This window comes from Orcinus orca, chromosome 2 (genome assembly GCF_937001465.1).
Source record: "Orcinus orca chromosome 2, mOrcOrc1.1, whole genome shotgun sequence".
NCBI classification, from domain to species: domain Eukaryota; kingdom Metazoa; phylum Chordata; class Mammalia; order Artiodactyla; family Delphinidae; genus Orcinus; species Orcinus orca.
In genome coordinates, this window is record NC_064560.1 from 151,895,108 (window position 1) to 151,920,547 (window position 25,440).

Sequence of the window (25,440 nt, forward strand, 5' to 3'; positions counted from 1 at the left end):
AGAACACATAGCCTAAAAATTTTAAGACAATTTTTAGATTTTCTTTTCACCGGAAAGAGCAAGAAGAGACAGTAACCAAGAAGCAGACCATCAAAGAAAGGTAAAATAGTTTTAAAAGGTAGGAAAGGCAAAGTGGTTAGGATGAGTAAGTCAAAGTTGAAATTATAAGTATGTGGGGAGAATGGAGCTAGTGAACCAGCAACCAGGGCATTATGTGTAGTTAGGACAGTGAAAGGATGGATAGAAGGAAGACTGAATTTGTTTGTAAAGGACTTTAAAATAAGTCATGATTATAACCTATGATTACCTAGCTTTTTAAAAAAATTATTATATAAGTTTCAGGTGTATAGCATTATAGTTCAACATCTGTATACAGTGATCACCACCACAAGTCTAGTTACTACCCATCACTATACAGTTACCCCCTTTATCCATTTTGCCCAGCCCTCACCCCCCTTCTCCCCAGGTAACCACTAATCTGATCTCTATGAGTTCATTTTTATTTTATTTGTTCATTTTGTTTTTGTTTTTAGATTCCACTTATGAGTAGAATCACATGGTATTTGTCTTTATCCATATGATCTATTTCATTTAGCATAATACCATCAAGGTCCATCCATGTTGTCACAAAGTCTGGATTTCCTTCTTTTTTATGGCCAAGTAGTATTCCAGTGTGTGGTGTGTGTGTGTGTGTGTTACATCTTCATTATCCATTCATCCGTTGTTGTATGCTAAAGGTGTTTCCATATCTTGGCTATTGTAAATAATGTTGCATTGAACATAGGGGTGCATATATCCTTTTGAATATTGTTTTCATGCTTTTCAGGTAAATACCCAGATGTGGAATTGCTGGGTCATATGGTAGTTCTGTTCTGAACTTTTTGAAGAATCTCCATACTGTTTTCCCTAGTGGCTGCACAAATTAACAATCCCACCAACAGTGTATGAGGGTTCCCTTTTCTCCACATCCTCTCCAACATGTATTATTTCTTATCTTTTCAATAATAGCCATTCTAACAGGTGGGAGGTGGTATCTCATTGTGGTTTGTTTTGCATTTCCCTGATAATTAGTGATGTTGAACATCTTTTCTTGTGCCTGTTGGCCATTTGTATGTCTTCTTTTGAAAAATGTCTATTCAGATCCTCTGCCCATTTTTTAATTGGGTTGTTTGATGCTGAGTTGTATGAGTTCTTTATATATTTTGGATATTAGCCCCTTATTGGATATATGATTTGCAAATATCTTCTCCCATTCAGTAGGTTGCCTTTACGTTTTAATGATGGTTTCCTTCACTCTGCAAAAGCTTTTCGGTTTGATATAGTCCCATTTGTTTATTTTAACTTTTGTTTCCCTTGCCTTTCAAATCAGATCCACAAAAGCATAACTAAGACAGATGCCACTGAGGTTACCACCTGTGTTTTCTTCTAGGAATTTTATGGTTTAAGGTCTTACATTCAAGTCTTTAATCCACTTTGAGTTAATTTTTGTGTGTGGTGTAAGATAGTGGTCTTGTTTCATTCTTTTGCTTGTGGCTGTCCAGTTTTTCCAGCACCATTTATTGAAGAGACTGTCCTTTCTCTTTTTTGTACATTCTTTGCTCCTTTGTCATAGATTACTTGTCCATATATGTATAGGTTTATTTCTTGGTTTTCAATTCCATTCCATTTATTTATGTGTCTTTTTTGTGCCAGTACCATGCTATTTTGATTACTATAGCTTTGTAATAAAGTTTAAAATCAGGAAGTGTGATACCTCCAGATTTGTTCTTCTTTCTCAAGATTGTTTTGACTATTCAGGGGCTTCTTTGATTCCATACAAATGTTAGAATTATTTGTTCTAGTTCTATAAAGTATGCATTTGGCATTTTGATAGGGATTTCATTGAATCTATAGATTGCTTTGGGTAGTATGGACATTTTAACAATATTAAATACATGAGGACTGAATATCTTTCCATTTTTTGGTGTCTTTAACTTTTTAATCAATGACATATAGTTTTCAGTGTACAGGTTTTTCATCTCCTTGGTTAAATCTACTCCTAGGTATTTTATTCTTATTGATGCAATTGTAAATGGAATTGTTTTCTTAGTTTCTTTTTCAGATAGTTTATTATTAGTATATAGAAATGCCACGGGTTTCTGTATATTGATTTTGTATCCCATGACTTTACTGAATTCATTTATTAGTTCTAACAGGTTTTTCTGTTGTTGTTAGAGTCTTCAGGGTTTTCTATATATAGTATCATGAAGTAGCAAACAGTGACAGTTTTACTTCTTCTTTTCCAGTTTAGATGCCATTTATTTTTCTTGCCTAATTGCTGTAGCTAGGACTTCAAACACAATGTTGAGTAACAGGGGCAAGAGTGGGCATCCTTGTTTTGTTCCTGATCTTAGAGAAAAAGCTTTCAGCCTTTTGCCTTGAGTACGATGTTAGCTCTGGGTTTGTCATATATAGCCTTTGTTATGTTGAGGTACATTTCCTCTATATATCCACTTTGTTGAGAGTTTTTATCATAAATGGAAGAATTTTGTCAGATGCTTTTTCTGCATCTATTGAGATGATCATATGATTTTTAACCTTCATTTTCTCAATGTAATGTGTTGTGTAGAATGATTTGTGGATGTTAAATCATCATTGCATCCCTGGAATAAATCCCACGTAGTTATGGTGTATGACCCTTTTAATGTATTGTTGGATTCAGTTTGCTGATATTTTGTTGAGGATTTTTGTACCTATATTCATCAGGGATATTGGCCTGTAGTTTCCTTTTTTGTGGTGTCCTTCTCTGGTTTTGGTGTCAGGATAATGCTGGCTTCGTAAGATGTGTTTGGAAGATTTTCCTCCTCTTCAATTTTTTGGAATATTTTTAGAAAGCTAGGTATTAAATCTTCTTTGGATGGTTTATAGAATTTGCCAATGAAGCCATCTGGTCCTGGGCTTTTGCATGTTGGGAGATTTTTGACTCCTGTTTCAATCCCTTATTAATAATCAGTTTATTCAGACTTTTTTTTCTTCATGATTCAGTCTTGGAAGATTGCATGTTTCTAGAAATTTATCCATTTCTTATAGGTTGTCCAATTTGTTGGCATATAACTGTTCATAGTGGTCTCTTATGATCTTTTGTATTTCTGTGGTATCAGTAGTAATTTCTCCTCTTTCATTTCTGATTTTATTTATTTGAGCCCTCTCTCTTTTTCTCTTGGTTAGTCTAGCTAATGACTTGTTGATTTTATTTTTTCAACTACCTCTTAGTTTCATTGATGTTTTCTATTTTTTGTTTTAGTCTCTATTTTATTTATTTCTGCTCTGATCCTTATTATTTCCTTCCTTCTGCTAACTTTGGGCTTCGTTTGTTCTTTTTTCTAGTCTTTTTAGGTGTAAAGTTAGATTGTTTATTCAGGATTTTTCTTGTTTTTTTGAGGTAGGCCTATATTGCTATGAACTTCCTTCTCAGAAGCATTTTTGCCACATCTCATAGATTTTGGTATGTTGTATTTCTGCTCTCATTTATCTTTATGTTTTTTAAAATTTCTTTGATTTCTTTGATGGTCCACTGGTTATTCAGTAGCACATTGTTTAATCTCAGCATTTTTGTGGATTTTTCCCCGTTTTTTTCCCTTGTGATTGATTTCAAGTCTCATACCATTGTGGTTGGAGAAGCTGCTTGATATGATTTCATTCTTCTTTGAATTTATTAATATTTGTTTTGTGACCTAACATATAATCTGTCCTAGGGAATGTTCCATGTTCACTTGTGAAGTATGTGTATTCTGCTGCTTTTTGATGGAATGATCTTTATATATCTATTAAGTCAATCTGATCTAATGTATTGTTTAAGTCCAGTGTTTCCTTATTGATTCTCTGTCTGGTTGATCTATTCATTAATGTAGGTGTAAGACTAACTTTTAAAAATATACTTCTTAATTTACTTAGCCTTTAAAATACCAACTTAATATCTAACTTCTTCATAGTCAACAGTATGTGCAATTTACACAAGTCAATTAAAACCAGATTGATTTTGCCTTTTAAATATTTTTTTTTAAACATCTTTATTGGAGTATAACTGCTTTACAATGGTGTGTTAGTTTCTGCTGTATAACAAAGTGAATCAGCTATATGTATACATACATCCCCATATATCCTCTCCCTCTTGCGTCTCCCTCCCCCAGAGTAACTGTTAATTCAGAGCCAGGCTGTGGAGTCTTCCTTGAGGGTTGTTATAGCTTGTAATTGGTCTGTTCATATTTTCTATTTCTTCCTGATTCAGTCTTGGCACGTTGTGCCTTTCTAAGAATTTGTCCATTTCTTCCAGGTTGTCCATTTTATTGGCATAGAGTTGCTTGTAGTAATCTCTCATGATCTTTTGTATTTCTGCAGTGTCAGTTGTTACTTCTCCTTTTTCATTTCTAATTCTATTGATTTGAGTCTTCTCCCTTTTTTTCTTGATGAGTCTGGCTAATGGTTTATCAATTTTGTTTATCCTTTCAAAGAACCAGCTTTTAGTTTTATTGATCTTTGCTATCGTTTCCTTCATTTCTTTTTCATTTATTTCTGATCTGATTTTTATGATTTCTTTCCTCCTGCTAACTTTGGGGTTTTTTTGTTCTTCTTTCTCTAATTGCTTTAGGTGCAAGGTTAGGTTGTTTATTCGAGATGTTTCCTGTTTCTTAAGGTAAGATTGTATTGCTATAAACTTCCCTCTTAGAACTGCTTTTGCTGCATCCCATAGATTTTGAGTCGTCGTGTCTCCATTGTCATTTGTTTCTAGGTATTTTTTGATTTCCTCTTTGATTTCTTCAGTGATCACTTCGTTATTAAGTAGTGTATTGTTTAGCCTCCATGTGTTTGTATTTTTTACAGATCTTCTCCTGTAATTGATATCGAGTCTCATAGCGTTGTGGTCGGAAAAGATACTTGATACAATTTCAATTTTCTTAAATTTACCAAGGCTTGATTTGTGACCCAAGATATGATCTATCCTGGAGAATGTTCCATGAGCACTTGAGAAAAATGTGTATTCTGTTGTTTTTGGATGGAATGTCCTATAAATATCAATTAACTCCATCTCGTTTAATGTATCATTTAAAGCTTGTGTTTCCTTATTTATTTTCATTTTGGATGATCTGTCCATTGGTGAAAGTGGGGTGTTAAAGTCCCCTACTATGAATGTGTTACTGTCGATTTCCCCTTTTATGGTTGTCAGTATTTGCCTTATGTATTGAGGTGCACCTATGTTGGGTGCATAAATATTTACAATTGTTATATCTTCCTCTTGGATCGATCCCTTGATCATTATGTAGTGTCCTTCTTTGTCTCTTCTAATAGTCTTTATTTTAAAGTCTATTTTGTCTGATATGAGAATTGCTACTCCAGCTTTCTTTTGGTTTCCATTTGCATGAAATACCTTTCTCCATCCCCTTACTTTCAGTCTGTATGTGTCTCTAGGTCTGAAATGGGTCTCTTGTAGACAGCAAATATATGGGTCTTGTTTTTGTATCCATTCAGCCAATCTGTGTCTTTTGGTGGGAGCATTTAGTCCATTTACATTTAAGGTAATTATCGATATGTGTGTTCCTATTCCCATTTTCTTAATTGTTTTGGGTTCGTTATTGTAGGTCTTTTCCTTCTTTTGTGTTTCTTGCCTAGAGAAGTTCCTTTAGCAGTTGTTGTAGAGCTGGTTTGGTGGTGCTGAACTCTCTCAGCTTTTGCTTGTCTGTAAAGGTTTTAATTTCTCCATCAAATCTGAATGAGATCCTTGCTGGGTAGAGTAATCTTGGTTGCAGGTTTTTCTCCTTCAACACTTTCAATATGTCCTGCCACTCCCTTCTGGCTTGCAGAGTTTCTGCTGAAAGATCAGCTGTTAACCTTATGGGGATTCCCTTGTGTGTTATTTGTTGTTTTTCCCTTGCTGCTTTTAATATGTTTTCTTTGTATTTAATTTTTGACAGTTTGATTAATATGTGTCTTGGCGTATTTCTCCTTGGATTTATCCTGTATGGGACTCTCTGTGCTTCCTGGACTTGATTAACTATTTCCTTTCCCATATTAGGGAAGTTTTCAACTATAATCTCTTCAAATATTTTCTCAGTCCCTTTCTTTTTCTCTTCTTCTTCTGGAACCCCTATAATTCGAATGTTGGTGCGTTTAATGTTGTCCCAGAGGTCTCTGAGACTGTCCTCAATTCTTTTCATTCTTTTTTCTTTATTTTGCTCTGCAGTAGTTATTTCCACTATTTTATCTTCCAGGTCACTTATCCGTTCTTCTGCCTCAGTTATTCTGCTATTGATCCCATCTAGAGTACTTTTAATTTCATTTATTGTGTTGTTCATCATTGCTTGTTTCATCTTTAGTTCTTCTAGGTCCTTGTTAACTGATTCTTGCATTTTGTCCATTCTATTGTCCATTCTATCTCCAAGATTTTGGATCAACCTTACTATCATTATTCTGAATTCTTTCTCAGGTAGACTGCCTATTTCCTCTTCATTTGTTAGGTCTGGTGGGTTTTTATCTTGCTCCTTCATCTGCTGTGTGTTTTTCTGTCTTTTCATTTTGCTTATCTTACTGTGTTTGGGGTCTCCTTTTTTGCAGGCTGAAGGTTCGTAGTTCCTGTTGTTTTTTGTGTCTGTCCCCAGTGGCTAAGGTTGGTTCAGTGGGTTGTGTAGGCTTCCTGGTGGAGGGTACTAGTGCCTGTGTTCTGGTGGATGAGGCTGGATCTTGTCTTTCTGGTGGGCAGGTCCACGTCTGGTTGTGTGTTTTGGGGTGTCTGTAGACTTATGATTTGGGGCAGCCTCTCTGCTAATGGGTGGGGTTGTGTTCCTGTCTTGCTAGTTGTTTGGCATAGGATGTCCAGCACTGTAGCTTGCTGGTCGTTGAGTGAAGCTGGGTGCTGGCATTGAGATGGAGATCTCTCGGAGATTTTTGCTGTTTGATATTATGTGCAGCTGGGAGGCCTCTTGTGGACCAGTGTCCTGAAGTTGGCTCTCCCACCTCAGAGGCACAGCACTGACTCCTGGCTGCAGCACCAAGAGCCTTTCATCCACAGGGCTCCTTAATTTGGGATGATTCGTTGTCTATTCAGGTATTCCACAGATGCAGGGTATATCAAATTGATTGTGGAGCTTTAATCTGCTGCTTCTGAGGCTGCTGGGAGAGATTTCCCTTTCTCTTCTTTGTTCTCACAGTTCCCAGGGGCTCAGCTTTGGATTTGGCCCCGCCTGTGCATGTAGGTCGCCGGAGGGCGTCTGTTCTTTGCTCAGACAGGACGGGGTTAAAGGAGCCGCTGATTCGGAGGCTCTGGCTCACTCAGGCCGCGGGGTAGGGAGGGTCACGGAGTGTGGGGCGGGCCTGCAGCGGCAGAGGCCGGCGTGACGTTGCAGCCTGAGGCGCGCCGTGCGTTCTCCCGGGGGAGTTGTCCCTGGATCCCGGGACCCTGGCAGTGGCGGGCTGCACAGGCTCCCCGGAAGGGCGTGTGGCTAGTGACCTGTGTTCGCACACAGGCCTCCTGGTGGCGGCAGCAGCGGCCTTAGCGTCTCATGTCTGTCTCTGGGCTCCGCACTTTTAGCCACGGCTCGCACTTTTAGCCCTGGAGCTCTCTCAAGCAGCGTTCTTAATCCCCTCTCCTCGTGCACCAGGAAACAAAGAGGGACGCAAAAGTCTCTTGCCTCTTCTGCAGGTCCAGACTTTTCCCGGACTCTCTCCCGGCTAGCCGCGGTGCACTAACGCCCTGCAGGCTGTGTTCACGCCGCCAACCTCAGTCCTCTCCCGGCGCTCCGACAAAAGCCGGAGCCTCAGCTCCCAGTCCCGCCCGCCCCGGCGGGCGAGCAGACAAGCCTCTCGGCTGGTGAGTTCCGGTCGGCCCGATCCTCTGCGCTGGAATCTCTCCGCTTTGCCCTCCGCACCCCTGTTGCTGTGCTCTCTTCCGCGGATCCCAAGCTCCCCCACTCCGCCTCCCGAAGTCTCCACCCGCGAAGGGGCTTCCTAGTGTGTGGACAGTTTTCCTCCTTCACAGCTCTCTCCCGCTGGTGCAGGACCCGTCCCTATCCTTTTGTCTCTGTTTAGTTTTTTCTTTTGCCCTAACCAGGTACGTGGGGGGTTCCTTGCCTTTTGGGAGGTCTGAGGTCTTCTGCCAGCGTTCAGTAGGTGCTCCGTAGGAGTTGTTCCACGCGTAGATGTATTTCTGGTGTATCTGTGGGGAGGAAGGTGATCTCCGCGTCTTACTCTTCCGCCATCTTCCCGGAAGTCTCTGCCTTTTAAATATTTATTATTTACTATTTATATTTTTTCTGGAGACACTAGATATTTTTGCTGAAAACTCTAAGTCCTTTGTAATGACTATTTTTTGTTATTATCTGAGAAGTGGTCTGTTATTTAAATAAGTACACAAAGTATACTGTTTGTATCAGTACATAAACATATAAACATCATTAACTTTTCTTTGAAGTTACTGATATTAATCCTCCTCCTTAGAAAAAAAGAATTTCACCTTAATGCTGTGATCTGTTCGTGAAGCTATAATGCATATGTTTGAGGATGTGAGCATGATATTCAGAACTTAACTTCCATGTGATGGAGCTTTCTATAGACTTAAATAATTGATTGTAAAGAAGCCAACATAATTTTTCAAGACAAAATTTTATATATGGGTTATTAAGATCTAGATCATTATTATTTTCATGTGCTTGTAAGAATGATTATTTTATTACTAATTGTTGAATTAGGTTCATAAAATAATTTTAATGTTCTGTCTCCAAATCAGGTAGCTACTGTATTTCTGGAAAAATTGTATGATCATTGTACATTATTTATTGTCTCTCAGGCTTTCTTTACTCCTCTCTCAAGGTCTTATAAATATATGTGAGAGAGTTTGATTTTGTGAAATTGATATTTCAAAAAATAGAGAATAACAAAATAAGTGCTTAGTATGCTGCTAATTATTTTCTCATTTTAACTTTATTTCTTAATCAAGGTATATAACTTATCTCAAAATGTGCAGGAGGATGATCTTCAGCACCTTCAGGTAACAATATTTACAGTCTCTTTTGTATATCTTGTAATCTTTTGGGCATGTACAGCAGAACTTTAGGATTTTGGGGGGTCTTTTTGTACTTGGAAAACATAACAGTCAGAAAGATTTAAAAACATAACCAAATGGAGGTTGTCCCATTTCCAGGTTTCTAGTTCTTGCCCTGTATGGTTATATTCTTTCTAATTCAGTTTTCAAAGTCCTTTGTTTCAGTAAAGCTATTTGCTGTCAACCCTATATATGGAAAAATATATGGCAGATTAGAGTGGAGAAAGAACCTTTGGTTTAAAAATGACCCAGAATGTGAAGTTGAAGTCCTATGGTCAGGGATTTAATAATTGTTAGTATGATATCAGTTGTATGTCAGATTTTTTTTCCTGTGGGCCACTTTATAGCTAAGAACTATGGGGGACTACCTGATGATTACTCATAGAATTCTATTTTAGATCTGAAAAAGATCTCAGTGACACCTAATTTATCCTTAATATTTTATGGATGAGAAATTTTTTTCTGAAAAAAAAATGACTTGCCTAAACTCATGTGGCTAGTAAGTGGCAGAGTGGGAATAGAAATTTGATCATCTGATTGGACTCAGTGCTTCTTCCACTCTCCAAGCAGCATTTAAATCTCAAATAAGAAGATTAGATGTTTCCTAAAGATAGTTTGCATCTCTGTCTACTCTTTTTCTTTTTTTTTTTTTTTATGGCATTATTTCATTCTTTTTTACGGCTGAGTAGTATTCCACCGCATATATGTACCACATCTTCTTTATCCTTATATCTGTCTGTGAACATTTAGGTTGCTTCCATGTCTTGGTTATTGTAAATAGTGCTGCTATCACACTGGGATGCATGTATCTTTTTTTTTTTTTTTTTAACATCTTTATTGGAGTATAATTGCTTTACAATGGTATGTTAGTTTCAGCTTCACAACAAAATGAATCAGTTATATATATACATATATTCCCATATCTCTTCCCGCTTGCGTCTCCGTCCCTCCCACCCTCCCTATCCCACCCCTCCAGGCGGTCACAAAGCACCGAGCTGATCTCCCTGTGCTATGTTGCTGCTTCCCACTAGCTGTCTACCTTACGTTTGGTAGTGTATATATGTCCATGCCTCTTTATCGCTTTGTCACCGTTTACCCTTCCCCCTCCCCATAGCCTCAAGTCCATTCTCTAGTAACTCTGTGTCTTTATTCCTGTTTCACCCCTAGGTTTTTCATGACTTTTTTTTTTCTTAAATTCCATATATATGTGTTAGCATACGGTATTTGTCTCTCTCTTTCTGACTTACTTCACTCTGTATGACAGACTCTAGGTCTATCCACCTCATTACAAATAGCTCAATTTCGTCTCTTTTTATGGCTGAGTAATATTCCATTGTATATATGTGCCACATCTTCTTTATCCATTCATCCGATGATGGACACTTAGGTTGTTTCCATCTCTGGGCTATTGTAAATAGAGCTGCAACGAACATTTTGGTACATGACTCTTTTTGAATATTGGTCTTCTCAGGGTATATGCCCAGTAGTGGGATTGCTGGGTCATATGGTAGTTCTATTTGTAGCTTTTTAAGGAACCTCCATACTGTTCTCCACAGTGGCTGTATCAATTTACATTCCCACCAACAGTGTAAGAGGGTTCCCTTTTCTCCACAACTTCTCCAGCATTTATTGTTTGTAGATTTTTTGATGATGGCCATTCTGACTGGTGTGAGATGATATCTCATTGTAGTTTTGATTTACATTTCTCTAATGATTAGTGATGTTGAGCATTCTTTCATGTGTTTGTTGGCACTCTGTATATCTTCTTTGGAGAAATGTCTATTTAGGTCTTCTGCCCATTTTTGGATTGGGTTGTTTGTTTTTTTGTTATTAAGCTGCATGAGCTGCTTATAAATTTTGGAGATTAATCCTTTATCAGTTGCTTCATTTGCAAATATTTTCTCCCATTCTGAGGGTTGTCTTTTGGTCTTGTTTATGGTTTCCTTTGCTGCGCAAAAGCTTTTAAGTTTCATTAGGTCCCATTTGTTTACTTTTGTTTTTATTTCCATTTCCCTAGGAGGTGGGTCAAAAAGGACCTTGCTGTGATTTATGTCATAGAGTGTTCTGCCTATGTTTTCCTCTAAGAGTTGGATAGTTTCTGGCCTTACATTTAGGTCTTTAATCCATTTTGAGCTTATTTTTGTGTATGGTGTTAGGGAGTGATCTAATCTCATACTTTTACATGTAGCTGTCCAGTTTTCCCAGCACCACTTATTGAAGAGGCTGTCCTTTCTCCACTGTACATTTCTGCCTCCTTTGTCAAAGATAAGGTGACCATATGTGCGTGGGTTTATCTCTGGGCTTTCTATCCTGTTCCATTGATCTATATTTCTGTTTTTGTGCCAGTACCATACTGTCTTGATTACTGTAGCTTTGTAGTATAGTCTGAAGTCAGGAAGCCTGATTCCTCCAGTTCCATTTTTCGTTCTCAAGATTGCTTTGGCTATTCGGGGTCTTTTGTGTTTCCATACAAATTGTAAAATTTTTTGTTCTAGTTCTGTGAAAAATGCCAGTGGATCTGTCTACTCTTTTTCAATTCATGTTATTCTTGGCTACATAGAAAAACCTATTGTTTCTCTGATAGTTTTCCTCTGCATATTTTATAGAAAATTTTGCTTTCAATGTATTATTTTATCTTGCCAATAAGAGCCCTGTGCAGTTTAACAAATAACAAAGGATGATAATGCAGGGTGATCTGTGAGAGTGGAAATATCATTTGGAGTTCACATCTAGCATTACTCCCAAATATGTTTCTAGTACATCACACTGACCATTTATGACAAATAGACAATATACCAAATTGTTAGATGTTTCCTAGAATGAGTGCAATTGCTTCTTTAGGCATGTGTCATAACCTAGCCAGTTGCTTTCCAAGTTAATGACATGGCACTGTTCAATACCAGTTTAGGATTTCTAAAAAAGGACTGATTTGGGGCTTTGATATTAAGTGATAGTTTTTGAGATCATTTAAAAATTTTCCTGTAAATGACAACACCTCATCCTTCCTCAAAAAAGATTGTGAATTCAAATTATGTTAGTAAATGATTCTAATGAGAATGAGTAATCATTCTAATCCCTGGACCTGCTGCCTTTTAGACATATTCTAGACTTTCATTTAATCACTCTAATCAGATGCCTAGTTATTACCATTTGCTTTCTAGATTTCCATAGTTTTCACAGGGGAGGCAGTGTGGTACTTTGGGGGCTATTCTAAAGGGGCAAAGGAGGGGAATCCTCTGTGTCGGCATCCTTCCCCAGCTCTGAGAAGCCTCTGTGGCTTGCTACTCTTGTGTGATGAAGCGGCATTTCCTGTGTACATACGGGGAAATCCACCTGGCCAGTCTGGACGGAACTCTCACCAGAGGCCCAATCACAATCACCCCCTCAAGTCTATGTTCTCCAAAACCTTACATTTCTGGCAACACAAAATGATATGGTACCTCTCAATTGGGAGCAATAAAAAAATAAAAGAAGTTGGTGTATTTGATTCTTCACTTCTTAAGCCAAATGCCTGTATGTCTTTGTAATGATCAAGACCATTGGGACATTAAATTTCCTCTGGCAACAACAGTAAATTATCCTACTTAGTTTATAGCTCTCTGGTCTAATCTACGAAAGTCATTTAACATGTTTCTTTGTCCCCCATCTTCCCCACAAAAAAAATTGTCCTACATTTTAGATATAAAAGGTGTTACCTTTAAAATGGAAACTTCATTTTTAAAATGTACTTTATGTCCTTAATTTTAAAATATATAATTACTGTAGCTCTGCTTTATCTAATACTTAGTTACTTAAAATTATTATTTTAATCTTAATAATACAGTATTACGTTACAGCTAGAGAAAAAAATTAGTGGAAGAAAACCAAGAAGTAAAACTTTGCAGATACTGAAGTTTTCTCTCTGTGTGTGTGTGTGTGTGTGTGTGTGATTTTCCTTGTAGCTTTTCACTGAGTATGGCAGGCTGGCAATGGAGGAAACATTCCTGAAGCCATTTCAGGTGAGTGGGTATAAAATGATGATAAATTCTTATTAGAGTTTCCTGAAGATTATAACCAGGTATACTAACTAAGAGGGTCATGTTTCTTTCTCCATTCACAATAGCAAAAAAGAAAAAAGAAAAAAAAGCTTTGATAGTTAACTACCAAAATCCAAAATATAAAGACCTTTATGGAGAAAATATTTTCAAAGTTTCATTAAAGATCATAAAGGAAAATTTACACAAACCAGAGAGATATAATATGATTCCAGACAGGATGATTTAATGTTGTAGAGAATTTATTTTTCCCCAGATTAACCAATAAACTCAGTGCAATTCCAATTAAAACTACAACAGGATTTTTTGAGAAATTCAACACATGTTTTTATAACTTATATGGAAAAATTAAGTTCTCTTTTGATCTGTCAGTTTTTAAAAAGAAAATCCAAATTGGGGGATTGAATACATAGTAGAAAACCATAGCAATGAAAATGGTGTGATTCTGCACAGATACGAGAAAAACAGATGAAACTAAACAGAGTTCAGAAATATCCCTCTATATATAGAAACCTAGTATGCAGTAGAGGTCATGTCATAAACCAGTGGGAAATGGATGAATAGCTGGGGTTTGGAAAAACTATTTCACTTTTTGAAGAAAAAGTTGAATTTCTACTGAACACCATATGTGGAAGAGAGCTCCAGTTGTATTAAAGAACTAAATATGAAATTTAAAACTATAAAGTTAATAGAATAAAATATTGGAGAATATCCTTCTGACCTGGGGTGAAGAAACAGTTATTCACTAAGACCCCCCCCACTAAAAAAAAATGTAGTAAAAAATTGATGGATATTACTATATCAGAATAAAGTATTTCTATTTATCAGGAGACTCTATAAGCAAAGTAACTGGATTGGTAGAAGATAATGACAATGTCAAAAGTCAACAAGGGATTAATATATAGAATGTGCAAGGAAGTTTTGCAAATAAGACTGGGATGCCCATCAAAAATAGGCAAAGGAACCACTACACACCTATTAGAATGGCCAAATTTCAGAGCACTGACAACACCACATGCTCCACAAATGAGGATGTACAGCAACAGGAACTCTCATAAATTTCTGGTGGAAATGCAAAATGGTACAGCCACTTTCAAAGATAGTTTGGTAATTTCTTAAAAAACTAAACCTACTCTTTCCATACAATCCAGTGATTGTGTTTTTGGTATTTACCCAAAGGAGTTGAAAACTTATGTCCACATAAAATCTGCACACAGATGTTTGTAGCAACTTTATACATAATTGCCCAAACTTGTAAGCAACCCAGATGTCCTTCAGTAAGTGAATGGATATTTAAACTGTGGTACATCCAGATGATGGAATGTTATTCAACACAAAAGAAAAGAAATGAGCTATCAGCCACAAAAAGCCATGGAGAAATCTTAAATGTGCATTACTAAACAAAAGAAATCAATCTGAGAAGGCTACACACTGTATGATTCCAACTGTATGATATTCTGGAAGAGGCAAAACCATAGAGACAATAAAGAGATCAGTGGTTTTGGGGTGGGCCGAAGGTGCAGCATGAGGGGCAGAGAAAAGAACAGGCAGAGCACAGAGGATTTGGGGGGCAGTGAAAATACTCTATAAGATATTATAATGATGGATATATGTCATTATACATTTGTCCTAACCCATAGAATGTACAACACTAAGAGTGAACCCTAAGATAAACTATGGACTTTGAGTGATTATGATGTCAATGTAGGTTCATTCTTGCTTAAAAAATATATATACCATTCTAGCGAATGACGTTGATAGTGGGAGAGGCTATGCATGTGTTGGGACAGGTGGTATATATATGGCAAACCTTTGTACCTTCCTCTCAGTTTTACTAAAAGAAGGTCTTAAAAAAATCCCAAGCCATTCACAAATGATAAACTGAACTTAATAAAAAAAATTAGGCAATGGATGTATAGACAATTAACAGAAAGGAAACCTGAATGGCTAACACATTTTCTAAGGGATGTTAAGTCTTATTGATAATCAGTTAAAGATTAAAACAATGAGATACCACTTTATACTCATTAGGCAAAAAGTAGAACATGGGGATAAATATGAAATGATAGCTAGGATTTGAGTAAATGGGAACACTCAAGCCCTGTTGGTTAAAGTGCGGATTGGAGCAACCATTCTGTGGAGCAGGGCAAATATATAAGGATACTCACTGTGGCACTGATAGAGTTGTAGTAGCAGGAAGTTGTAGGCAACTTAGGTGTCCATCACCAGAAGAACAGATACATAAAATAGGGTGAAAAGCATACTCTGAAATATTTTGCAACATCCAAACGCAATGAAGCCAAAGTATAGAGTGGCATGAGTAAAGTGTTAAAATTAATACTGAATTAAGTAGGGAAAAAGTTTGAGTTCTATAGCATGATACTATGTGTGATTTTAAAACTTCTACATACACAAAATAATATATGTTAGAATAAGTGTGGTTGAGAGCAGACAGTTGAGGAATGGGAGTGGGAATCTGGGAAAAAATATGATAAAGTAAAACAAGAAAGGGACCTTTGCATGGAGAGATGTTGGTGTGCTGTGACTGAAGGAGTATGAATCTCTCCTCTCACATCTGGCGAAGCAGGTGGGGAGAGGAGTTGATATAGAATGAAATAAGTCCTTGCATACAATCTTCTGTGTGGTTTACAATACCCATTAGACTCTGTTGTCTTTTTTAGAAATCATTCATCATGTTGATAGTTGAAGTGTTGTATAGTGATTAGGCTATTTGCTTTGACTTTTCTCTTTTCTGAACTTGCTACCTCAGGACTCATTGACATAGATTGGGTAACTCCAGAGTAAATTCTGGAAAGGAGTTTTCAGTCTTACCAGCAGATGTCACTGCTTCTTATACTTTGCTAGATAAACTAAAACCAAAAGAGACAAACCAGTGCTCTGCTGATAGATAGATGGATAGATAGGCAGGCAAACAGGCCTTCGGTAAAACAAAACAAAACTAAACTAACAAAAAACAACAAACTGAAAACAATAGAAAAAACTTTAAGAGATCACTACTTGTTGGTAAACTGTTGGCGTTACAAATGTCAATGAAAAGAAAAAGTTTTGACTGAATGAGTCAACAGTGACTCCTGAACAGGTTTGGACTTATAAATCTAAGTATCTGAAATTGAAATGAGAAACTCGTTAAGTAGCAAAAGTAGCTTCCAACGCTACTTTAATAATATTTAAGGGACTTCTCTGGTGACACAGTGGTTAAGAATCCCCCTGCCAATGCAGGGGACACTGGTTCAATCCCTGGTCAGGGAGGATCCCACATGCCGCAGAGCAACTAAGCCCATGCACCACAACTACCGAGCCTGCACTCTAGAGCCCATGCGCCACAACAAGAGAAGCCACTGCAACGAGAAGCCCGCACACTGCAACAAAGAGTAGCCCCACTTGCCACAACTGAGAAAGCCCCGTGCGCAGCAACAAAGACCCAACACAGCCAAAAATAAATAAATAAATTTATTTTAAAAAATAATATTTAAAATTAAAGCAACCAAATTCAAGACAAAAATACTACACATCATGAAATTAAAAGATAAAATGCAAATATAATTAAATCTTAGAACAACATTTAAGATATCAGCAAAATAATTCACATTTAAATTAGAAAAAACATAGAAAAAATTCCAAAATAAAATAACTTTTAAATAAAAATTTAATTAATTTCAGCAGTTCTTTCAGCAGGTCACTTTCTACTCTCTTCTATCTGAGAAGATAATTTTATTTATTTGGATAAAATTGTGGAGAAATTTTAAATACTGCCTGAGAAAATGAAGTAAGGGGCAATAATATTTTTAAAATAATAATTTTTACTAAAACTAAATTTAACAAATTTAAAATAGAAGAATTCTTAACTCTGAAACAGAGTGAAATTATAAATAATAAACAAGATATGTCTCAGGCAGCAAAAGTGAGGGCAATTAGCCAATGAAATGAATAGCTGAATTAACAGATTAATTGGATTCTTAAACCAAAAGCCAATTTATACCAAGAAAACAAAATATCTGTAATTGTATTTTAAAACTATATTTTAAAAAAGAGAACTAAAAGCTAAGTGAATTCAGTTTAAAAGTGATTTTGAAGTGTTAAGTTTAGCCAGTGGTGTGCTGGTTAATGTTTACAACTGGCTAGGGAAGCAGGGGAGGTGGGTCTGATTTGTAGCATTTGCTGATTTCTGTGGTGTAAATACTTTTACTGTGGCCAGTTTCAAGCTACCAACATGCTATATAGCTTGTTTACAAACCTGATTTGTAATATTCCTCAAACTGTAATGTCTTCCTTGCAAGCCTATAAAAGCCAGCTGTAAACTACACTCCAGAAGTATAATCCAAATTAAGACATAATATAGCGTTCTCTGAGTGACATTACTTATTTTCTCACTTGCTTTGCTCACTATGAGCACTTGAATCTTAAGTATAATGATCCACTAGGAGCTACCTCATTAATATAACTATTCTTTAAAAATAACTAGGTTCTGGGCTTCCCTGGTGGCGCAGTGGTTGAGAGTCCGCCTGCCGATGCAGGGGACACGGGTTCGTGCCCTGGTCCGGGAAGATCCCACATGCCGCAGAGCGGCTGGGCCCGTGAGCCATAGCCACTGAGCCTGCGCGTCCGGAGCCTGTGCTCCGCAACGGGAGAGGCCACAGCAGTGAGAGGTCCGCGTACCCCAAAAAATAAAAAATAAAAAATAAAATAACTAGGTTCTTTAGCTTCTCTACCTTAGGACATCAAGAGGTTTGGTTGAGAATGAATACATTTCCATTAATTTAAACATGTAATACCCATACATATTTGACAAGGACTTTAGGTAATAATTTCCAGTTTGCTCTAAGGACCTGGTGAAAATATCTCATCAGGTGTGGTAGGAGATTTGTCTCTATTTGGGTCTATGAATTTTTCTTCCTTGGTCATAAGGCCCCACATAGCTCTACAGTGAGATGATTACATCCTTGTGTCGATATCCTTATTACTTATTACAAAATCCTTATTAGGAGTTTTTCAGATTGTTAGACCTTATTTGAAGTGCACCTTAAATGAACTGTTTCATTTACAGACTGTCTTTCAACACCAAGCAAGACTGGCTTCCTCTAATGCTCTGTGCTAAATGGTCAGCCATTAGTTACTTCTTACGCTGGGAAAGGCTCATTTTCCATTGTGTGGCTCTACAGCTTTCTCTCTGTGTGCTTGTCATTCATGTTCTCTCAACTCTGCTGGGCTGAGGTAGTGGAGAGGGTTTCCACTTGTTCTATAATGTGGTGATAACAGTAAGTTTGCTGTTGGGCCTGAGCTGAAAAGGATTCCCCAATATGCTGGAAAGTGGACTCTAAGAAGCCTTTATGTCATTAAATGTGCCTTTTGGTTATAGCAGCCCAGGAGTTTACTCTTTAACCATTTCATGTCCTCTAATTACATAGGCTACATCCCCCAATTTACTGAAGTATATTCTCAAGCTTCACTTGAACCAATTTTTTAGATGTCAGTACATTTCCCAGTGGTATTTCTGTATGGTGGGTATCTTTATAAGCCAGTCTACAAAAGCCTATTTAATCTCTAGTAAATTTAAATACTAGCCACAATATTCCTCAATCCTGGTCCTATTCCTCAATCCTGGTCCCTTTAAGCCAGAGCCTTGAATATATCCAATAATTCCTGCACCTCTCTGAGGCATGGAGCCCTGAGATAGGTTGGTAAGACTGCTGTCAGTATTTAGCTTGTGTGCTAACACAGAAGAGATGGCTTTTAATGAGATCTGCAGCCTTGGTGATAGACACAGAGCAAGATTTTATGAGCACGTAGATTGGAATTACCTGGTGAACTTATTAGTTAGATTTCTGAGCTGTATCCCAGTTCTTTTGAATCAAATCCTTGTGTTGGGACCAGGGAATCATTACTCGCCAGGTCATTCTTTTTTTTTTTTAATTTATTTTTATTTTTATTTTTGGCTGTGTTGTGTCTTTGTTGCTACACACGGGCATTCTCTAGTTGCGGCTAGCGGGGGCTACTCTTTGTTGCGGTGCGCGGGCTTCTCATTGCTGTAGCTTCTCTTGTTGCGGAGCACGGGCTCTTGGCACGTGGGCTTCAGTAGTTGTGGCACGTGGGCTCAATAGTTGTGGCTCACAGGCTCTAGAGCACAGGCTCAGTAGTTGTGGCACACGGGCTTAGTTGCTCCACGGCATGTGGGATCTTCCAGGACCAGGGCTCGAACCCGTGGCCCCTGCATTGACAGGCGGATTCTTAACCACTGCGCCACCAGGGAAGCCCCTCGCCAGGTCATTCTTAAGTACATGATATTTGGGGACTGAATTAGCAACTGGGCACACCCCAGCAGAGGATATCTATGATAGGGGAGGTTCTGGTAGCAGAGAGATAGGGTACCATTTATATGTACAGTTCTATGCACAGGTAGTTAGTAAATTAAGATTTGCCTGTAATAGAAAGAAGAATAAACCCTAAAAAAATTTTCTTGCACACAAACTTGAATTCCCTTCTCTTAGAAGCCTATGCTCAAGAATGAAAGATTCTTGAGCATATGTTTTAGGACTAATTACATTTATTCTCTTCTCTTTCATCTTCTCAGTATTAAGTACTCCATCTCCTGGATTAATTCATCCCAGTTTTCTCCCATAGCATTTTTTTTTTTTTTTTTTTTTTGCGATATGCGGGCCTCTCACTGTTGTGGCCTCTCCCATTGCGGAGCACAGGCTCCAGACACGCAGGCTCAGCAGCCATGGCTCACGGGCCCAGCCGCTCCACGGCATGTGGGATCTTCCCAGACCGGGATACGAACTCGTGTCCCCTGCATTGGCAGACGGACTCTCAACCACGGCACCACCAGGGAAGCCCTCCCATAGCATTTTTATTAACCATTTTTATACACTTAAAGGCCCACCCGTACCCTAAACCTTAGAAGTAGATTTGACTCTCCACATACACACACACACAGATGGTAACTATGTGAGGTGATGGAGGTGTTTGCTAACCTGATTGTGTTAATCATTTCACAGTATATAGGTATCTCGAATCATCACGTTGCAGACCTTAAATGTACACAGTGTATTATATGTCAATTATATCTCAAAAAAAGTGGGAAAAAAAGATCTGAATTCTCTTTGTGAGATAAGAGTGAAACTCAATTCTTCACGTTCTTTTCAGTGGATTTGTATTATTTGAGAGGAGATCAGTCCATGCCAGTTTTAAGGTTAAACTGAAGATTGCTAGAAAATAATAGTAGAGGAAGCATATAATAATGTACTATTATATTAGGATAAACCTGTTTCTCACAATTTTCCATTCAAATTAGGCCTACATATGGCAAATTAGGAATTATTTTACACTAGTTTACTTAATTATATTTAAGGACCCTTTATTCCCATGATTTAAGAGTGTTCCTCTACAGAATAAAGTTCTTTGATAGTGATTTCAGTGACTTTGAAACAAAACATCCTTGATCAAATATCTATGATGACTGCAACTGCCAAGGCATACCAGAGGAATCCATGATTTCACTGAGAAAATGAGAAGCTGTTGTTTGGCTCCTTGGGCTGTAAATGAAAGGAAAAGACACATTGGTAGGGCTGAGGAAAGGGAAAAGCCTTCTCTCTGTCTGAGAAAGTTGCCTTATCCCACGTTCTGTTCGGAGAGCAATTTAGGTGATCTGAGAATTACATGAAATTAGAATAAAATATTCATCTGGTTACACAGAATTAGGTAAGCAGTGTAGACCAGGATTCTCCCAATGGCCACAGGTAGGTACCTGAAATGTCTGGAAGGCCTACATAGTAATAATTTATTGAGCACTTTTTTTTTTTTTTTGCGATACACGGGCCTCTCACCGTTGTGGCCTCTCCCATTGCAGAGCACAGGCTCTGGACGCACAGGCTCAGCGGCCATGGCTCACGGGCCCAGCCGCTCCGCGGCATGTGGGATCTTCCCGGACCGGGGCACGAACCCGTGTCCCCTGCATTGGCAGGCGGACTCTCAACCACTGCACCACCAGGGAAGCCCTGAATATGTTTCTTACATGATTCAAATGAATGTTCATTATAGTAATATAAAATAAGTAATGTTGTTACTCCTTTTTATTCTTTTCTTTCTGTTTTTTAACTGATGAGGAAACACCAGGGCTTAAAGTAATTAAAAAACTTGTCCTTGGTCACATGTATCCTTAAGTTGCAGAGCTGGCCTTCAACCTAGGCCACAGGCTCAAAGCCCTTGCACTTCACCACCACCCCTTAATGTCTCTCTTCCTCCTCCTAATCCTAGGCACTTACTGAGCTATAGCTGTGGTCTTATATTTGAATGTGCATATCCCATCCCACTAACTAAATTATAAATATCTTAAGAACAGGAGCTTTGTAGTTTACTTTTTTTAGTCTAGAGCACCTACTTTTCATACAGCAGATGTCCAATTAATGTTTGCTAATTATGGTGTTATATGCATATTTAGGATTGTGTATAGTTTTTATACAAGTAAACTCATTGGACTCAAAGTTGAAATACGTGGATTCAGGATTTGGTGTGCTATTATGTATCCAGCCTAGTATTACCTCTTTACATTTTTAAGAAAGAGTAAGTCATAAATTGGTGTGAGAGTGTCCAAAATATTTATACTAGGTGCCATGGCCCTTCTTGAACTGCAGAAACACCATCATGAAATTATTTTTCAGTGGATAAAGTTAGTAGAGTTTCTGAATTGAAAGTATTAAATCAATGGATGGTAATACCAAAAAAAAAAAAAAAACCAACACATTTCATTAGTTAAGACGAACAGACAAAAGTGAGGTGTTTTCAGTTAGCAATAGTGATTGTATGTTGTACCATCAGATTTAAAGGTGGTCCTAGTACAGTTTGTAGATGCTTCAAGTAATTAACAAGGCTGCAACTGCTCTGAGGCAAGGAGGATAAGCCTTGGCTACAGAAACAAGGAATAGACCATAAAAGGCGATGAGTCTTTGATGTTGACCGTGTTGCTGATTTAATACCTGCCATGACCTAATCTTTTTGTGTATATAAAAAAGAAAGATTTACAATAATTTGAAACGGGTTAATCTGGACTCCTATAGAGTCTTCTCTACTTTTTCTGTCTATATCCTTAGAGACTTTTACTCAAAGAGATTCTTCAGTTTCTTTCTGAATCATACACACTGTAGGTATCTTTAGCTAATATGAAACTTTGTTTCTTCCAGTGGATTTTCTGCTTGCAATATCTGTCCTTATGGATAGGCTCCCTGAGTCTTAGAGAACAGAGGATATTTTGGTCGTTTTTATCTGGAGGGCCACAAATTTTTTTATTTCTACCTTGTTAATTATCCAAGCCCCTCTGAAAAGCCACCCATAAATTGGAAATTTCTAAGTTGATAATTTCTCATTCAAGTTTTTTTCTGATTCCTGTATTTTATGTCTGAGCACATTTTAGAAAGAGAGGACAAGGTTCCCTTTACTTTGACTATTTAGGTACCCGGAGTATTGTTTGAAAATCTCCTGAAGTCTATTTTTAACGTTTCCTATTGATTCATTCTTATATTGTTCACAATTTTGAATCTATGTCCAATTTATCTTGAAGAGAAAGTCTTCTGAAACGACCCTGTGTGGTGTTTTTTCTATTTTTCTTGCCCTTGAAAGGCTATTAAAAATTTTTAATTTAAAAAATTTTTTTGTAATGACCTGAGTTATTTAAATGTCCTTCTGGTCTTTCTTACCCTACTGCTTTTAACCATTTTTTCCCACCTGAGGGACTAACAATTAAGTGAACTAGTTGGAAAATAACTGATAGTTCAGGACAGTAAGTAACAAAATCCTGAATTCTGCAGCAAATTTCTGTCTTCCTGGGCTAAAAGAAATTCCTTAAAACTGAACTCTAGACCAGGGTTTAAATTCAGCTTCTTTACAACAGCCTTCTGGTCTAGCAATTTTAAGTAGTTTGGGGCAATGTGACTACTTTTTTTCTTGCAAAAATTCCTTAGGAAATGGTTTAGGAGGTCAGGGGAAGGAGCAGAAGGAATTGAAGGGGTGAAGTGATTGGTGAAGACAAAACTGAGTAGAGAGAGATACGGGAGGGTAATTTCAGAAAGTTAGAGAATCAAACAGAGATTATTTGGGAGTCAAGAGTTTGTTTTGAGGCCTCAGTTTACTAATCAAAGAAGCTAACTAATGAGTGTTTGATATTTTCTCTTCATTTTTATAGAGCACCTCTAAACTGTATTAATTATTTATTTTGACATGTCCAAAGCTCAACACAATGTTATTCTAAATTTTTTAAAAGATCATTTATTATTGTAAGTGCAAATATTAGGCTTATACTGCAATGCAAATAGGAAGCAGAAATTCTTCCAGGAGGAGATTGCAACTTTGATATATACAAGCCTGTAACAAACAAGTTGGTCAAATTGTGTGTTTATGAAAAGCATCTGGTTCCTCAAGCAATGAGAGGTTAGAACAGTGCTGTACGATCAATAATCTGACAATCATTGATCCTGCATTATGGAGTAAACAAAGAGACTCGCAAATTGACAAGAGCGAGAGTGTCCTCTTGAAAGCCTTGTTAGAGGACCCAAGGCAAAATTTGACTAATTATTTTTGCATAAATTTGTTGCTAGTTTAACCGACCTCCAGCCATTAGTCTTTGGGGCATCCTGATTAATCTGGGGACTTTTTAGGCCTTTGCCTCTATCTGTCCTTTATAGAGCACTTCCTTGTACATTCAGTGACAAAAGACAATTCAAGATAAAATCCATGAGACAAGACTTTGTACAAATTTTCAAACAAAAGAAGGTAAAGCAAGCAGCAAAACCATAAACAGATTAATGGCAAAAATATTTCCTAAATAGTATACCTCTAAACCAAAAGTTCTAATAACCTTATACAGAAATTAGGTATAATTATTTATAAAATGAGTATACTTCCAAAACTAAAGGTTAAACAAAGACTTAGAACTAATGACCCATATAAAGACCCACTGAGTCTTTATAACAAAAATCCTAGGATAAGAAATTAGCAACAAGAGCTCAGTGAAACAAATCAGAACTCAGATCAGATCGTTGTTGAGATAAATTCACCTGCAAGTAAATTCGAAGGACAAATGAAATTTGGGAACAAAGGACAGAGAGAATGCACATGTTAGTCTGAGGGTCATAGGGAAAGCTGCCAAGTGAGGGCACTTAAAACTTCTAGAATTGTCAGAGGATGAGACTGTCACTCAAAATCTGATACAAAAACCAAAGCTGAATTTATTGGCGAGTTAAGTAAAAGAGTTATGCTTGTGAGGCACAGTCTCATTGAGCATAACAAACTAACGATTATATGCAGGATTTAGGGGCTTGTTTGTTTTGGATTTTCATGGTTTAAAGAAACAAGAATGGGTTGACATCAGTTTTTGAATGATTTTTTGTCGTACACAGAAGCATGTTTCGTGTTGGTTATAGAGGTGAGAAACGGGTTGACACCAGCCTCAGTCAGTTTTCTGGAGCGAGTCTTCTGCTACTTGACTGAGTTTTAAAGTATAAAGTTTTAAAGTATGAAGCTATGAAGTTTTAAAGTATGTTGGCTTTCAGTGGGCTGTTGATTGAAGTGAGTTGTTACTTAACTAGATGGGTTTAAAACAAGTTATAGTATTTACTTATTACCCAAAAGTGAAATTAAAACTGAAATTGATTGATTAAACAGGTTACAACCAGTTTAGGTATTTACTGGCTACATGGCTCTACAAGAGTTTTTTCCTGGGAGTTTGGGAGTATTTTCATGTATTTATAATGGATGTGTACATAAATTTAGCATTATAATTCAAATAACATTGTTTTATATAGTTGGGGTTTTTTTTGCGGTACCCGGGCCTCCCACTGTTGTGGCCTCTCCCGTTGTGGAGCACAGGCTCCGGACGCGCAGGCTCAGCGGCCATGGCTTGCGGGCCCAGCTGCTCCGCGGCATGTGGGATCTTCCCGGACCGGGGCACGAACCTGTGTCCCCTGCATCGGCAGACGGACTCTCAACCACCGCGCCACCAGGGAAGCCCCCACATGGCTTTTTTATACTGATATAATCAACACATGTATTGATATATTCCACATTTTGTAATATTAATAGCTATGTAATATATTAATATGCCATAATTTGTATAGCCATTCCCAATTAATTAAGCATTTGGGTTTTTTTTTCCATTTTCATTACTACTAATAGCAGTGCTATAGCACTCCTTTTGAATAATTTCCTAAAGGCTAATGTCTCCAAAGGGAAATAAACAAAGGTTATGATGTTTTTCATGATTTAAAAAATATGATCATTTGTAGGATACGCATGGTGTAGGTCCATCATTTGCCCCAGTTGCCTGAC

The 25,440-nt window shown here is 37.5% G+C and overlaps 1 protein-coding gene across 5 annotated transcripts in view; it reads left to right on the plus strand.

The window, feature by feature from the left end:
- The window catches only part of ATL1 (atlastin GTPase 1), a 94,917-nt gene that overhangs the window by 52,910 nt on the left and 16,567 nt on the right, over window positions 1–25,440 (plus strand). For all 5 annotated transcript variants that reach the window (XM_004270044.3, XM_033428476.2, XM_049706305.1 and 2 more), the window contains 2 exons: window positions 8,966–9,016; window positions 13,012–13,068. In XM_004270044.3, coding sequence (XP_004270092.1) covers window positions 8,966–9,016; window positions 13,012–13,068 — 108 coding nt within the window. The remainder of the gene's footprint in view (window positions 1–8,965; window positions 9,017–13,011; window positions 13,069–25,440) is intronic.